This window comes from Varroa destructor, unplaced genomic scaffold (assembly GCF_002443255.2).
Source record: "Varroa destructor unplaced genomic scaffold, Vdes_3.0 BEIS01000005.1, whole genome shotgun sequence".
NCBI classification, from domain to species: Eukaryota; Metazoa; Arthropoda; class Arachnida; order Mesostigmata; family Varroidae; genus Varroa; species Varroa destructor.
Genome location: NW_019211458.1, coordinates 5,662,119 through 5,677,624, shown reverse-complemented (window position 1 = coordinate 5,677,624; position 15,506 = coordinate 5,662,119). Strand labels below are relative to the sequence as shown.

The 15,506-nt window shown below is 35.8% G+C and overlaps 1 protein-coding gene across 8 annotated transcripts in view; it reads right to left on the bottom strand.

Annotated features, from left to right (window-relative positions):
* Positions 1-14,943, bottom strand: part of DNAlig3 (DNA ligase 3) — a 40,527-nt gene extending 25,584 nt beyond the window's left edge. The window contains exons 1-5 of one of the 8 annotated variants that reach the window (XM_022806078.2): positions 14,813-14,943; positions 11,752-11,946; positions 8,194-8,338; positions 2,583-2,693; positions 381-488 (exon numbers count right to left, since the gene is read on the bottom strand). In XM_022806078.2, coding sequence (XP_022661813.1) covers positions 381-488; positions 2,583-2,693; positions 8,194-8,338; positions 11,752-11,906 — 519 coding nt within the window. In that variant the 5' untranslated portion in view covers positions 11,907-11,946; positions 14,813-14,943. Of the gene's footprint in view, positions 1-380; positions 489-2,582; positions 2,694-8,193; positions 8,339-9,518; positions 9,657-11,751; positions 11,947-14,050; positions 14,170-14,195; positions 14,354-14,812 lie in introns of those variants that run through there. The other 7 variants (XM_022806076.2, XM_022806077.2, XM_086991711.1 and 4 more) reach the window with 7 other exon arrangements.
* Positions 14,944-15,506: the final 563 nt, after the last annotated feature.

The window sequence follows — 15,506 nt, the reverse complement described above, 5'->3', positions numbered from 1 at the left end:
CTACGAAATAAGCGGCACTGCAACTACTTCTTCACTGTGTTTAAATTAAGTACATCGTAACGAGGCGGCAAATTTAACCTTGTTCTTATTGGCTTCTCTTTCTTGTTAAAGGTACCTTTAGTAAAGTTCAGATTGTGACAAGGAGGCGTGTAATTTTACCTTAGGATACAAGTGAAAACTAATAATTATGCGTATTTTCTCCTTTCTTACGTTCAAACGCTACTAAGATACTACTCAGATTGATATTTTAAATTACGCCGTAACGGCAATTCTTTCATTGCGCAGGGAAAAACTTTGACGTATTAAGGTTAGTATGAACATTTCCAACCATAATAGTTAGGCGAAAAACATTTTAGCGCAAATAATGCTAAACTTATTACCTTAGCGCACAGTTTTCTAAATTCCTTAAAGGAATTATCCTTGCTGGATTCGTCTGTTCTTGATACTTGTATGTCTGCTCTATTTTGATCCAACTTCTTACGTTTTGCCTGGAAAAATGCATAGCCTTAATGCTTTTTGAGCTTGCAAATTTATTAAAAATAATGTAGAACTTCGTAGGAAAAGTGTGAGTTCAACACATTCTTGTCAACTGTAGATTCTAAGTAAATCATACGGCTCAGATACCATGTAGCGTACTTAAGTAGCGATTGAACTAAAGTACCATCGTGTCATCGCCTGGCATCAAACTCGCCGTGCCATTGAGTGAATGGCATCTAATGGCATTCACCGAAAATGATAAATGTTCTACTTTCTTTTTCGTTAATTTCGAGTCGTACACTACGACAAAAAATAATACGTTTTCTATTCTCATATATATTTATTTACTCATACAAGGTTGATTCAGATACAAACATTTTTTGGTGTAAATATTTGTCTTGCAATTATATTGTATAAAAGATGGCCTTACTGGATGTGCCAGTTAAACCTGAAACGGCTTTAATTAGGGTTCGATAATAATGCAACCCAAATCATCACAGCTGAGTCAAGAAAGTCACAGTCTGTAGGTAACCCGAAACAAGCCAAAGTCGAACGTCGTCGAAGTAACAAAAGGAATGCAGTGTTTTACGGGAAGACGGCCCAGCCGTACGTGCTGGTCAGTTAGTTAAGAACATTCTTTGCTTTTGTTTTTTAAAGGAAACCATAAATAAAGTAGTTTGTCAGAGCCCCTCTACCAAATTACTCTACAAAATGTTATGATTGTAACTTATTAAATTAATACCACTGGAACGTAACTATGTATTTTTCCAGTTTGTCTGGTGCGTTTTCTGCTTTTTAAAGATTGAACTTTATGTAAAAAAGCAGTATCGAAAATTATGGTCGGCAGAAAAATGTCACGCATATAATATAATATCATTATTATCGTCATCACATCTATAATGTCTATATGTTATTGTCACTTATGACTTTCAGAGCATTACGGTATTTCTCCAACTGATCCAGTCAAACAATAAAGCGAGGACAACTCTATGTATTTACAAAAAATTATTTATTTAGCATCTTAGCAACATTGAAATATTGATAGAAATTGGTTTTACTTGCGGGAATAGCAGACTTTTCTGTCTACCGTTTAACTACTTTGAAGACCTGCCCAACTTATAAATTTAATGTGTAGTCTAACGTACGTATCAGACTACGGATTCAATATGGAAATCTGATAAACACGAATTTGTATTAGATACGCTCTATTATCTCTATACATAATTTAGCAAAACGAAAAAAGCGTCACAAAGTTTTTACTCATGTCCCTTTTTTCTGCTTCTAACCGGACATAGTTACAACGACGATTTTCATTTCAAAGTATCGGTTTCAATATTCGGTTTGTCAGTGATCTAAATTTACTTCATTACAAATTTGGGCAAAACGCAACTTAAGCTAATTTCCACCAGGTGCTATTGAGATTAAGAAAATCACAGTGTTCCATTTGTAGTAAGTGCTGGTACATGTGGTGGTGCGCTATAAGCCGTCCCACGGTTACGACTAAAGCTCACATGTTCGGCAATACCTCATTTAAAATTGGCTCTTACATGAGTTTTCAAAATAAAGAAGCGCATCTAAAAACTAAGGTAGCATTCTAGTTTTTAAACATTTCTTTGAAACTGAGTTAATTGACCCACGTGTGTTTTTCTTCTGCAGTGCTAAAAACATCGTGTTTTTTTGAGTCGTTTTTGTATACGAATATATGATTGACTTGAAACTACTTTTTTTTTTTAAGTTTAAGGTTCATCTATACAATAAGTAATGATCTAAAAAATTACGCTACGGCATACTTTTAGGGTCATTCCCATACCTATTGAAGTTATTGTTGATCTCGACTCAAACTAAGTGCTCATATCGACAGCTTGATATCTCCCCACTGACTGTAAGCTTACTGTTAAAATTAAGTAAGGACGTCGGATGACTTACTCTATCAAAGGAATCCGAAAACATCGAGGCGCACAGATAAGGTTTCTCATACCTGGTCATTTTGTCCGGCTGTGTAATTGTTAACCTTTTAAAGAATACAACCGAACGCCGCTGTCAAATTTTTCGCGACAGCTCTTGAGAACTACAATGAATAAATTGGGCTTTAGCTGTTAACTTACCTCACTAATATGTAATGAGTTAACATTGGCTCCAATCGGCTCCTCGGAATCTCTTTTGGCTGGCAACTTTTTTGCGGTTGTTTTCGTCTTCGCTTTCATTGTCAATGATTCCTAGGCCATAATCATAATGACAAAAGTTCACTAATTAATTGTTAATTTTACATCGAACATGCACCGTATAGGATATTGTGTAGGTTAACACGAGGATATATTCGAAGGAAACACCCAACGGAAACTACCTACTACTACTATCATTAAGGTAATGGCTTGATTTCTGGATGTTACTTTTTTGTTTTTAAGACCACCTAGACGAATGTTTTTCTATGTGATAAAAGTGTCAGTCTTAAACGCCATACTTATTCGATACAACCTCTCTTCCCCAGAAGTTCAGCTTTCATCCGGAACCTAAATTCAACATAAACTCGTTCGTTTGAGTTTGTGTGAACGTCTTCTTGGTGGCACAAATAATCACGCTGTGGCCATGATGGGCTTGCATTATCGGAAGCGAACATTTTTAAGAAAATTGAGGAACAAACGACATCAAATACATTTCGAGGTTTTTACGGTCTCGGACCTTATCTATCCAATTTAGTCTGTGATATAAAATATGTTATGCATCATAAGTTTTCGTTAGCACTCGATATAAAGTAGCCAAGCAGATATGAAATTTCTTCATTAACGACTTTATCAAGGCAAAATTATCATCAAGAATTGACTGTCGGACGGTATCCGTTAACGTTGAGGAATTGATTGACTTTTTGTCTTTCGTGAATACTTTACTATGCTGAAAGTTGATTCGTACGCACTTTCATTGGTTAGTAAATAATCCTCACTTAAATTCCGATAACAAATCGCCGTTCTCCGCTATGGCTTTAGGTATATTCGCATCCTTCTCAAAACAAACGTTTATCCAGTAGAACTGGCTGTGAAACGGGCATAGCTTTTCAAATCTAAACTGATCACTCTGGATAAAACCGTTTCTGTATTGCTTTTTTCATATATGTATAATTTCATATCCGGAACAACATAGGTATTATATGAGTTGATTCCGTTGACCCTTCACCAAATGACATGTGTTTGCAATCGGATTCGAAGTCACACCATTCCACAATTTGCTCTGACTAATGTACCATTGAGCCCCCATAAAGGCCTAATATTCGGCCTGAAAGACAAAGTTTTCCTGAACCTAAATGGCTTTTCCAGTGTGTGAAGTGGATCGATCGGCACGATCCATCGCATACAATTTCTAATTTCGCAGAGATTTGACTAGTATGTTTTAATAGAACACAATTTATTACACGGCAGGCTCTCGCCTCGTTTATTTAAAATATATATATATATATATACATATATATATATATAGATATATATAAATGATATTATGAAGGGAGCCAAAATAAAAGTTCTGCATGTCTGCTAGGTGCATTTAGTGACTTGAAACGCAGTTTGAAACTTGTTGAAAGCTTTTTCTATGGGCGCATATTATGTCGCGTAAAACATGCATGGCTGAAAATTAAAAGGTATAGGTCACCACTATTTTATTTAAAAAAGAAGAACTCAAGTTTATTAATTTGAAATTGTGGTGCTCTATTAAATAGCAAAATATCACATTTAAAGATGAAGTAAAATTTGTTTAGACCGCTCTAACGCCTTCAACTACAATCGGGTTCGACAAATTTATTTTTTTTAGAAATATACAAGTGGGAGCCAATTCTATCCTGATAGGAATCATCGTCTTCCTGTAGCGTAGCAAGGTCAAGTAATATCAAAACAAACGTCGATGCAGGACGAGAGGCAAAAGAAGCATGACCTTAATGGGTTGGTTTTGCAGCTAAAAAACGATACCTAAAGCTCCGTTCAATCTAAACTTTATATCCTAACGATTATAAACATGATAACACTTGCTTGTTAGTCCCAGAGATCGACTCTTTCAGACTCGTATTCACGCAGTTTATCATCATCATACTGGCAGTAATTGCCATGACACCACCGACATCGTTAACAGATTTCGGTGTCGCAGAGCCGTTGCAATTGATCTAGGCTCCAAAAAGATGATGGAATTTAAGCTGTTCGTGCCTTTTAACCTGAGTGTCCTAGCGTTATAAGAAAAAAGGAAAATAGCGACTTGATGATTGAAGCACAAAGCACGAATATCGGTAACTAGACAGTTTTTTTGCCTGCTTTCCAGAATGTTTCCCTGAGGACCTGATATTATGCTTTATTATTTAAGGGATGCATTAGAAGCTGGCAATCACAAGCAACAACACTAAAGAGGAATTTGATACTTTCCCTATAACCATGACGGAAACACATCCTTAGGAAATGTCTTAAAGAAGCTAAATGAAGTTAAAGAAGCTTTCGCGAAATGTGGATCCGGTGGAACACAAAGTTAAGGTTATGGAGACTAAGGTTCTACAGAACAGTCACGTTAGGAACAATGTAAAAGAAGTATGCGGCACGACATTTTGTATAGGATTTTGAGAAAAAAGGGACTGTCGGCATCAATCGATGTTACCATCAACAAGCACCTACTAATTAAGAATCGTGTGGAAAGAACCTTTACGTAAGCAGTCGTTAAGACCATAAAGGTCACTGAAGTAAACAAAAATGGTTTCGTTGCCAATGAACCAATGAAAAGTACCATTAGCTGCCGGTCGGCTACGATCCGGTTTACAAATACAGAATCCTAGCGCAAGGCAAACTGCACATAGGATAGATTGCTCCCCAGGTAAGAAAATGAGTCATGGTACCATGTCTCGTGCAGCGTCAAAAGATGGGGCACTAAGTTTTTGAGTACCTCGACCAAGTTGTCACGGCGAATAGATGCTACCGGTGCGGATTATTAGAAAATGTTGTAAAGGACTGCACGGATGAACCCTATAAGAGTGGTAGAGCGGACTACTCTACGAATTGTGCACGAAAGAAAAACTAAAATACAGAGAAAATGTCACAGAGGAAACATGCAGATGAATGGCAGGTAAATAGACCACTTGCTAGAAAAGTCTTTATATCGACAAACAATATAGTTGAATTGGCTGCAGCGCCTCTTCCCTCAAGGTAGGCTGCTGAAAGCGATAATTTTGTGACAGTAATAAATGCCGAAGACAAAGGAAAACAACGGAAGCGACACAATAGCTTCCCTCCCCAAAAAGAGCGACGGGAAAGAAGGTCTTAAAGCAAATGAGTAATGATCAGAGTCCTCTAGCCAAGCTGTAACAAAAGGAACCTCTCATCATGTGATCGAAAAACTTGCTGGGAAAAGAACCGGTACTAGCGGGCCTAACACCGTTCTACGGAACAATCGGCAAGTCATATGGACTCTCATAGAGCGTATACAAAAAAAAACAAAAGAGAGATAGGAAAAAGTGGTGAGGCAGGAAAAGAGTTTCTTGGGTGCAGATCAGAGACTTATCTCGCATCTACTTTTGTTACATAAATTTTAATGGAACTGCCAAAGACTTGAATAGAATTTGAAACGGCGTAGCAAAATCGATAACTAAAGCAGGAGACGCTCTAATGGTTACTGCTGGGGACTTAACACGGCATCAAGAATATGCGGAGCTGTTAAGACAGACAAGAGCGGTAAGCAGCTGCTAAAGTGGGTTACATGGAACCTGGCATCGTTAAACAGCGGGCGGCGTGCCGACTTTTCTAGGGCCAAATGAGTTCCTTTTGTATAGATCTCACGATATGCGCGTTGGATCAGGTGGGCCGGCTTGGTGGATGGAAAGTACTTCAAGAGGAAGAAGTACTAGAGGATCGCAGTGCTATAAAATCCTTTGAACATCATTCAGGAATATGGAGACCAGCAGAGTGGGACAGATTTAGAACGGCTAGAGAGGCTTTGTATGAGTTAAAGATGAAAATCAAACTACTAGTGGAATGAGGAATCTGCTCAAAATCGAGCAGTAAATTACTGAACTAGTAGAAAACGTACGAGTCAGGGCCCGCAGCGATATAGATGTGCTTCAAAAAGCTAATAAAATTTTAGGCGAAGAATAGCAGCACTTAAGATATAAAACAAGCGCTGAATAAGAATCCTGCGAAAAACACAGGAAGACTCACATTCGTAAGTAATACACGGAAGTATATTCCGCCAGAAAAAGAGGAAATAAGGGTATTAAGATTCTTGCTGCCATCTCATCAGCCTCTTGATCGAGCCGAATCTTGCGACCTGAATCCTGAGAAAGAGATCTCATCTGTTACGAGATTTCAGACGTCTAAAAGGCAAAATAACGTATTAAAATGGGTAAAGCGCCAAATCCGGAGGGGATCCTAGCCGTAGTTACAGGGGCTGTTTTTAATAACTTCCCTGACATGGTCGCTACAGTTACCACTTGAAATTTCTTAGCTCTGCCCATTGCGCATTAGACTTAAAATAAAGTGAAGTCGTACTTATTCCCAATGGTAAGAGTTCTCACAGATCTTTATGACTGCTAAGAGGGCACTGAAGCTATAACTGAGCAAAGATTTAGAGAGTTTGCCTCAGAAAAGTGATGGGGTTTCTATTTAAAAGTAAGTATGGCTTGACAACAAAGAGGAGGTACTTACACCGATCGAGAGGTCCACAGGAAGGCTGAGAAGATCAAGGGAAGTTCGATTAAGGCAAAAAAAAACCCTTTTCGCACAATACTCCTCTATGTTAAAAATGCTTCAGTAGCCTGCTATGACGGACAGTACTTGCATGTTTAGTGGAATAAAAAAATTTCTTCAGTACCTAGCCTTTCTGATCTCAGACCACCTGTGGGACAGATTTATAGCCACTGCTTTTTTTTTACTTAAACTTTACTTAAAGAGAAATTACTTAAACTTGTGTTCAGCGAATATTACGCCGAGAGATTAAGGGGCATGCCTTAGCGTAATTCAATGATGCAGAAGGGAAAGTCTTGAAATGTGGTAAGAACAGTAGAACGCAATATCTAATTTTGCAACGGGAGCAGAAGCAAGGGACATCATCCGTAATATGCAGACCTGGATTGCACGTCTTGGTAGAGAACTTTGTCACTATATTGCAAATATCCTCACCAGTCACAAAACCTTTTAAAGCTACCTGCACAAGATCTGTAAAATCCCATCGGATATCTGTATCTACTGTATGGCGGGCCTAAAAAGTACGGCACACCATACGCTGGTGATATGTAGGACGCTTTTCATCACTCGACCACAAAAGTGTTAAGACTCTAGCGAAGATTTTGAAGGAAAAAAACAGCTTAACTATCTTTTCCGCAACATTTATTTCTTCAGAGCGTTGGTTAGAGAGTTCCATAACAGCAACCCGAAAAGTGTAGTACCCTCAAGTCGTCTTCATTTTTCTAGACGAAATATTTACAGAACACTTAAGAAGTGTGTTCTTATAGTCGCTGCTATATATTATATATATAATACACTCTGAAACCTAGTATGGTCTAAAAGAGGCAAATCAATATAGATTCAAAGTACAATACAGTGCTCTGAAAAGAATTTCCTTAATACCGTGATGATTGCTGCTTTGGCATGTATTAATGAATTGCCATATCACAGTCACAGCTTAATATATTAAGTACGTATGTGTAAAGGATGTGAAAAAAAAATTAATAACCTTAATTATGACAGTCCTTCACTAAAAAAGTACCTGAAGTTGATGAATCTTTGTTAGGATTTTCTTTCGATCATCCTGTTCAAGCTCTTGAAACCCCTCAAGGTCTTCAGCATCCTCAATTTTCTTAGTAGTCGCTCGCGCTCTTTGGAACGATTCAAACATACAATCTGTATGATACCTGTTGAATCAAATTATTTGTGCAAGTGTATATAATCTTTTTTATTTTTTTACTTATGTATTAGTAATCTCAACTCACATAAATTACTATAGACTATAGAAAGTGTTATATAACACTTCATACACTTAAAAGTTTTATACTTTGAGACGGTGACTTAATGTGATGCCGTGTGGAGAATCCCAGATAACTACTCTTAACTTTATCGGACATGGCATGAGCCACTCGCAGTGCACACCTATAAATATATGTAAATATTTTCTTATATATATACATGTGAAAGAAAAGCCGAGCTAAAGATAGCTATGCCGGTAAATATGCATGCAAAAAATTACTATTAGAATGTATCTAACATTTTACAATGACAGCATAACACTACTTATTATTCATTGCAACTTTATATTTAAGCGACTGTTGCTACTATTGAATTTTTAACAATGACTCATTGTATTTTATGGCATTAAATACTAACATCACTTTTTTCATTTTACTATGTGCCAACTAAAACTGATGAGACTAAAACGCTTGGCACCTAAACTTCGAAAATCGTAAGTGGTTACTCGAGCGCTTGCTCAGACATTAGGGGCGCAAAACGTGTTTGAGGAAATTAACTTCCTAAAGTTTAGACGCTTCTGTTATCCAGGTTGACTATTTTCACTAACTGAAATAACTTTCAAGGCCACATTTATGGCGGAATAAAGGATAAATATTTTTGTGCAAATACGAGGGGATTTATCGAGAAGGTGAACGAGCACATTTGGAACGCACTCGAAGAAAAATAATAAGGTACTTTAAGCCAATACATGTCTGAATATTACAAAATAACTTGAAATACTTTCTAATTAGCAAAAGCGGCCACTGCGAGCATTTATGTACTTAAGTAGTTAGAACTCAGACTCCATTATTGCATAATAATTAAGACACTCAATAATATTAATCTTTATCTTTGTATTTCTTTTTCATAAATAATTATTAGTATGCTCGCTTCTACTTTCGCCTCAGCTGTAAGGCTGCTTTTGCGCTCCCCATGAATCTGTATACAGAATGTCTTAAAATAATATATATACAGTTTTGAATAAATACAACTTCGGTTTTCACTTACATATAATTAATACTTGCATTGCAAAAAAAACCTACATGAAATGCATAACTTTTGTTTAACTCAGGTGTTTAAAACTATTACCATTTTAATCAATACAACGCTGATAATATGCACCGGTATTCTACGGAATTTTCTTGCCCAACCCATCTGTTTAGAAGGTTCTCATCGAGACGTGAGCTTACAAGATGACGATAGCGCAGACATTTCGTCCAGCTGGAACTAAAATTCGCCGTTGTTAACAAAGGTCTTCCAAATGTGTAGTAAGACAGATTCTTGACGTAAATTCGAGTAATGGGCACTAGTCATCGTACTGCCAAAAAGCATGGTTTTATCAAATTACAGTGTAGACTTTTTTTGTGTTTATATATATATATATATATATATATATATAAACTCTACTCACTTTACATACATGAAAGTAAAAACCAAACCCTAAAAAACCTTTCTTTAGAGGCTGGTATGCGTATCTTAAACGACTTCTAGTAATTACAGTGAAGAAGTCAGAATAAACAATACTTATGCGCGTGCCATACAACTTCTATACAATTTTCGCTTTATAATACTTTATGACTCCTGCCTATCATAAAAGTATGTTTGCATTAAAAACGTTTCCACTTTTACATTATATATATAATGATGTCTGCCTAACTATAAGATGTATTTTTGAATTCCGTTATATGGACGTTTAAAGATAAAAAATCAAATATACAGAGTGGTCAAAAAATGCACACGTTGTGATTAAATTAGACTTTTTTTTTTAACAAGACTTTAACTAGTGCCACTTACTGGAAATTATTGCAAGAACATGCTTCATTCCATATTCGGGAGGATTTAGATAAAGATAACAATTTCTATTTCGAACAGGTCTGACAAAGCACCTGCGCACATCTTTATTATAAAGATGTGCACAGTTCCCAAGCAGGTATTTGCCCAAGCAGGGCAAGTCCTGTACCTTGCCCGTTCATCAAACCTGACGCCAATGAACTTTTTTACAGAGACATTTTAAAGATAAGTCTACGCCCGAATACCGGCAACACTGAAAAGTCTGAACGTTTGTTGAAATCTGTGAATCAACAGTCTATCGTTATCAGCAGTGTATTAACCAAAATAGTAATAATTTTTGTGTAGTGGGAATAAAAGTTAAATACTTTACGTAGGCTCTTTTGTAATTTAATTATACGTAAATTAAAACAGAGATCAGCATCATTCAAGCTATGTATAAGTTTTTATGTCACCTTTAAAAAAACGTTTGAAGAAACCGTAAATATTACAAGAATTCATTCACGATTTGAGTGGTATTATAGAGGGGCGACGATATTTTTGAGTTAAATATAGCCTCCATATGTTAATGCACCAGCCTTCAGGACATCCTATTCGTAAATCGGGTGAGGCTCGGTGCTATGCCTCAGTTCTGCCAAACACATGCAGTGACTGTCGGTAAAAGCAACTTGACGATCTGCTACCATAAACTACAGGATAAATGTGCCGAATTTGTGTGGAAAAGTGTCTAATTTGACGGGACCAAAACCATCAAAACTACAAGCATAGTAGTACACAAATTTTTACTTATCACATTGATAAAAAAAAAATTATTAATTATCAGTTGTCAGTCCTGGCCTGCTAAAACACAGTTGTCAGGATTTTGACATAAACAGAAAGAAAGCTGTATAATCTGATAAACATGGCACTGTTATATGTTGTTTTATAGGAATTAGGGCTGAGCAGTCGAGAAAAATCGCAAACTGAAAAAGTTGCCTTCTGCTGACGAATGCACATGTTTAGGTTGAATTTCGAGGCAATGCAATTATTAGATAATTATCAGTTCGCTTTAAATAGGGTGTAAGATTTAAGTAAACATGCTTAAAATTCCTTGGATTTGTAGTTCTTTTTGAAATTTGTACAAGACTAAAGTTATCAACAGAAAAATAGAATGACCCATTAAACCTTTATCTAAACCTAAATCTTTATGTCACTAAAAATTATATGACCATTTAGGAACCGGTAGCAACGGCGCTCGGAAATGAAACGTGCGGAATTTTTCCTCACCGTAACGCTGTCAAATCTAACTCAAATGTCAGTCTGGTTTACGTACTAAGAGAATCATATACGGAAACGAAAAAGAAGTTCTCAAAATGGTTAACTAATTTACTGCAGGTATTTAGGAACATAGGCTATACTTGTAAAATTATAACTGATATTAGTTAACAATCAGTTAGATACGCTTCACCAATGTGAAAAAAACAGATATGGTATTTTTTTTACATCACACGAAATATAATAATGATATAGTTGAAATTTTTCTGCTGATCCTTACCATTCTTTCATCTCACTTCCGCCGTCAGTAAAGGGATTGGGTACAATCTTGGCAATCCTAAGAAGTCCCTTGTCTATTTTCACTTTGCACTTTTTGCAGGCCGCTGCTCCTCGCTTTGCATATTCCACGCAAAACTTTTTACCGCTTTCTGACATACCCTCGAACCGGTTGTTGCCGATTTGCACAATCTTGTCCCTAACGTAATATATATTTACAAATATACCGTTATATTTAGTAATGGACCCGTAGAGTTCGCTCTATGTCCGCTTTACCATTGATTAATATATGCCTTTACACTATGGCAAACTCGAAACTTAAAAGCTCGTAACACGATGTAACTTGAATCCGAACCCCCCATAGGCTTTACCTTGCGCATGCTTTGCCGTTGATTATTCTAAGCTATCTGATTCCTTGATATTGTATACCTAGCCTGACATGAATTTAAAACCGAACGCAATAGTTGCCCCTTCCACAAAGCCTAATAGCTCGCAACATAGTATACTTTAAACATAGGCATCTATGTCGTCTTCGGCATCGTACACCTGGTTGCATTACAAATTTGATGCGAATAAAACTTTTTACGTGTAAGATCTTATAAGCTTTCACGTGATTTCTCTATTTATTTCTATTTAATTCAACAGATACGTTACCAATAGATACGCGATACCCTGTTTTGCCATGTCTTTGTTTTATGTTAACGGATATGTTTGACTTTGCTTCGGATGGAAAGCTCCAGTCAAGTCAATCTTACTCACAGATCACCCGAGGACACAATCCTACCAGTTCAGGAAAGATTAACTCAAAGCGATTACTTAACGTAAATGATTTGGATCGGACTAACAAGTACCAAATTTTAATAGTTTATATAGATAAGTACAATAGAATAGATTAACAGAATTCCTGTCTTTTCATAAAAAGGGACAAAAAGTTTTGGTACTGAGAAAAAAGATGTATAACCTAGATATTTCCACTTATTTATTGATACATTTGTGCACAATTAATATTCAGTAGTATACATTATAGTTGTAAAAAGCAAACAATCCTTGTCGGGAGCGTCAGGCTTAACTTTAAGGATATATTCTTAGTAACATTAAAGCTGGACTAGTGTCACAACCATCTATTCGATCAAAATTTTATTCCAGAATAAGTCAAGAACCCTTATTTTTATGTAAATAAATAAGGTACTAAAGCTGAAAATCTTTTTAAGACTATCCAGTTTTACCAAAATTGAAAAATATAGTGCAACTTTCCATTGACGTTCGTAGCATGTAAAGTATGGATTTTTAAGCTGTTAGCTTGCGCATTTAGTAATCAAGTTTCCCTAAGTTTTTTTCTTCTGTATTTGTATTATAGGGTGATTTTTCATCTATAAATATAAAGCCTTCTAAGTTATTTTCCTCCAACAATAATCATCTAGCAAAGGAAAAGGCACATCGTTACAGGTAAGATTATACCAATCTGCTATAAAAAAAACTTCTAAGCAAAAATGTTAAACAAATAGTGGATAACTACAGACAGATCATTCAAGGCTTTGTTGCTTACACATTTAATTTTCGTACTTTAAGTCAAAAAATGATAGGCAATGTCTAACACACTTTATAAAAAGCCAATTGAATTGAGAAACTATCAGAATTAAGCTTTGCTAATTGGTTCGATTTTTTTAACCAAATTTTTTTTAGGACCAAATACATTATTTTGATTTCGGTTACTATGAGGTTTTTCTACGTATTTAAAAACGAATCAAAGTGTTCGTAGGTAAAAAACAGAATCTGAGGAAATGAAACAGAGAGTGAATGGCCTACTGTTTGCCCATGTTGTTACGAATTTTTGGCATCTTAAAACAATTACCAAATACTAACAAAATGGCCCACAGTATAAAAATTTGTTTTATCATGAGGGCAGATGCTAAGTTGCTGTGTCAATGTAAATTCTACCCTTTAGTGAGGCTATTATCGTATCCAGCAGGCGTCGAACGACACAGAAGCAGATCTGTCCACATTATGGTCTTTATGTTTTAGATTATATACATTCGTTAAATCATTCATTATAATTATGTTATAACTCGGACTCTATTATGATGCAATAAATGAATCATCATACTCTGAACCTTTAAACAAACTCAAGATTGAATCAGCGTCTCTTCATTTGCTAAACTCTGTCGACTGCCCGAAATGTTAAATATAATAATGAAATTTCAGCTGCTAAAAAAATTATCCTTATAATATGGGTAGGTCACATTCTAAGTTACGTCATAAGGTATGCAAATAGTTCAGCGGTTTCTAAAAATAGCAATACTGACATCTTCTGTCCTCGCTGTGGACCGTTTTGCCTATGATACTGGTTTTTATTAACAACAACCTAGAAAGCTGTCTGAGCTTTTGATTGAATTGTGTCTAGGCCCATCTTCTCAACTCCCTTCAGGAGAATGATTTTAAAAGACTTACGAATTCTTGTTACGTACTACTACACACTTGTACAACACCGTTTAGAATTGCACCGTACTTAAACAGAATGTTTTGAGTAATATAAAGGAAATACTTTGCGTAAGCTATAAGCGCGCCGCGTTCGTCAATACTTTATTTTATTGGGAAAATCATAATATTTTGTCCAGTAAGCAGACAGCTTGCGGCTAAACCAGCTGATTCTACCAATAACATCAGCCACCAGGATTCTAATATACTAGCAGTAGAAAAACCTTGATGTTCATGATCATATAATGTTTTAAACTCTTGACACACACGATCTTTCTTTATAAACAGTACCAAATAAAGCCTGCTAGAATACTCCGTGTAGTGATGCTTCTACTTGTTGTGTTACAGTATCTAATTTTTAATCGTTAAACACATTAAATTTGTGTTTCTTTGTTCTTCTTTGCTAAAGTTTTTTTGTTATTGCACAAGCTGAATGAGTCCATCATGTTTGAATAGTTAGCCACCCGTTTTGAATAATATTTACTTCGGCAGATTAAAAAATTACCTATCCACCATTTACCTTCTCAAATTTCATTTTGTTTTTATTCGTTGTTTCTTCACCGAAGTTTTTATACACCGTATTTACGTACCTACAGTAAAGAGCATGAATAAGGTAGTCGAAGCTCACACATGGAGGGGACCTTCGTTTAGCGACTTGTTTATTCACTCATTTCATATGTAACCTTTGACCATTGTAAAATAAGGTCCCGTCTCGGTTGATCTGCAAAAACATAATTTTTTCACTGATACAGGTTTAAAGAAACTATTGTAACTCATTTTCTCTTTGTCCAGGTTATCGCTAGTAAGTTAATAATAATACTCATACATCAATAGCATACCTATTTCAATGATCTTGCTCCTTGAGAAGCATATTTTTCATAGAAAAGATATTTTGACCCAAGAAAGCGATTTCTCAAAACAGGTCTCATTTTTAAAGAAAATTATGGCAAAAACTATATGGAAAATTCGGCAATTTATTAACTAAAGCGAACATGATTTTGAATAATTTCTTATTAAACTGACCTGCAAAGTGTAAACTTTGTTGAACGGAGTGCATTAGGCACGCTTTTTTGCAAATTGTAAATTTAGTTCCTTCTTTGACAATAGTAAAATGTCTCTGTAAAAAATGTAGTGAACTTTCATTTGAGCTTTACATCCCGTTATATACAACGCTTATTACAAAACAATTGCACCCCACCACCCCTCTCCTAAAAATATCTATAAAATGTCATAGGTGATAATATTAAGTTGGTATATCCAGTTAATAGACACGTATAACAGATG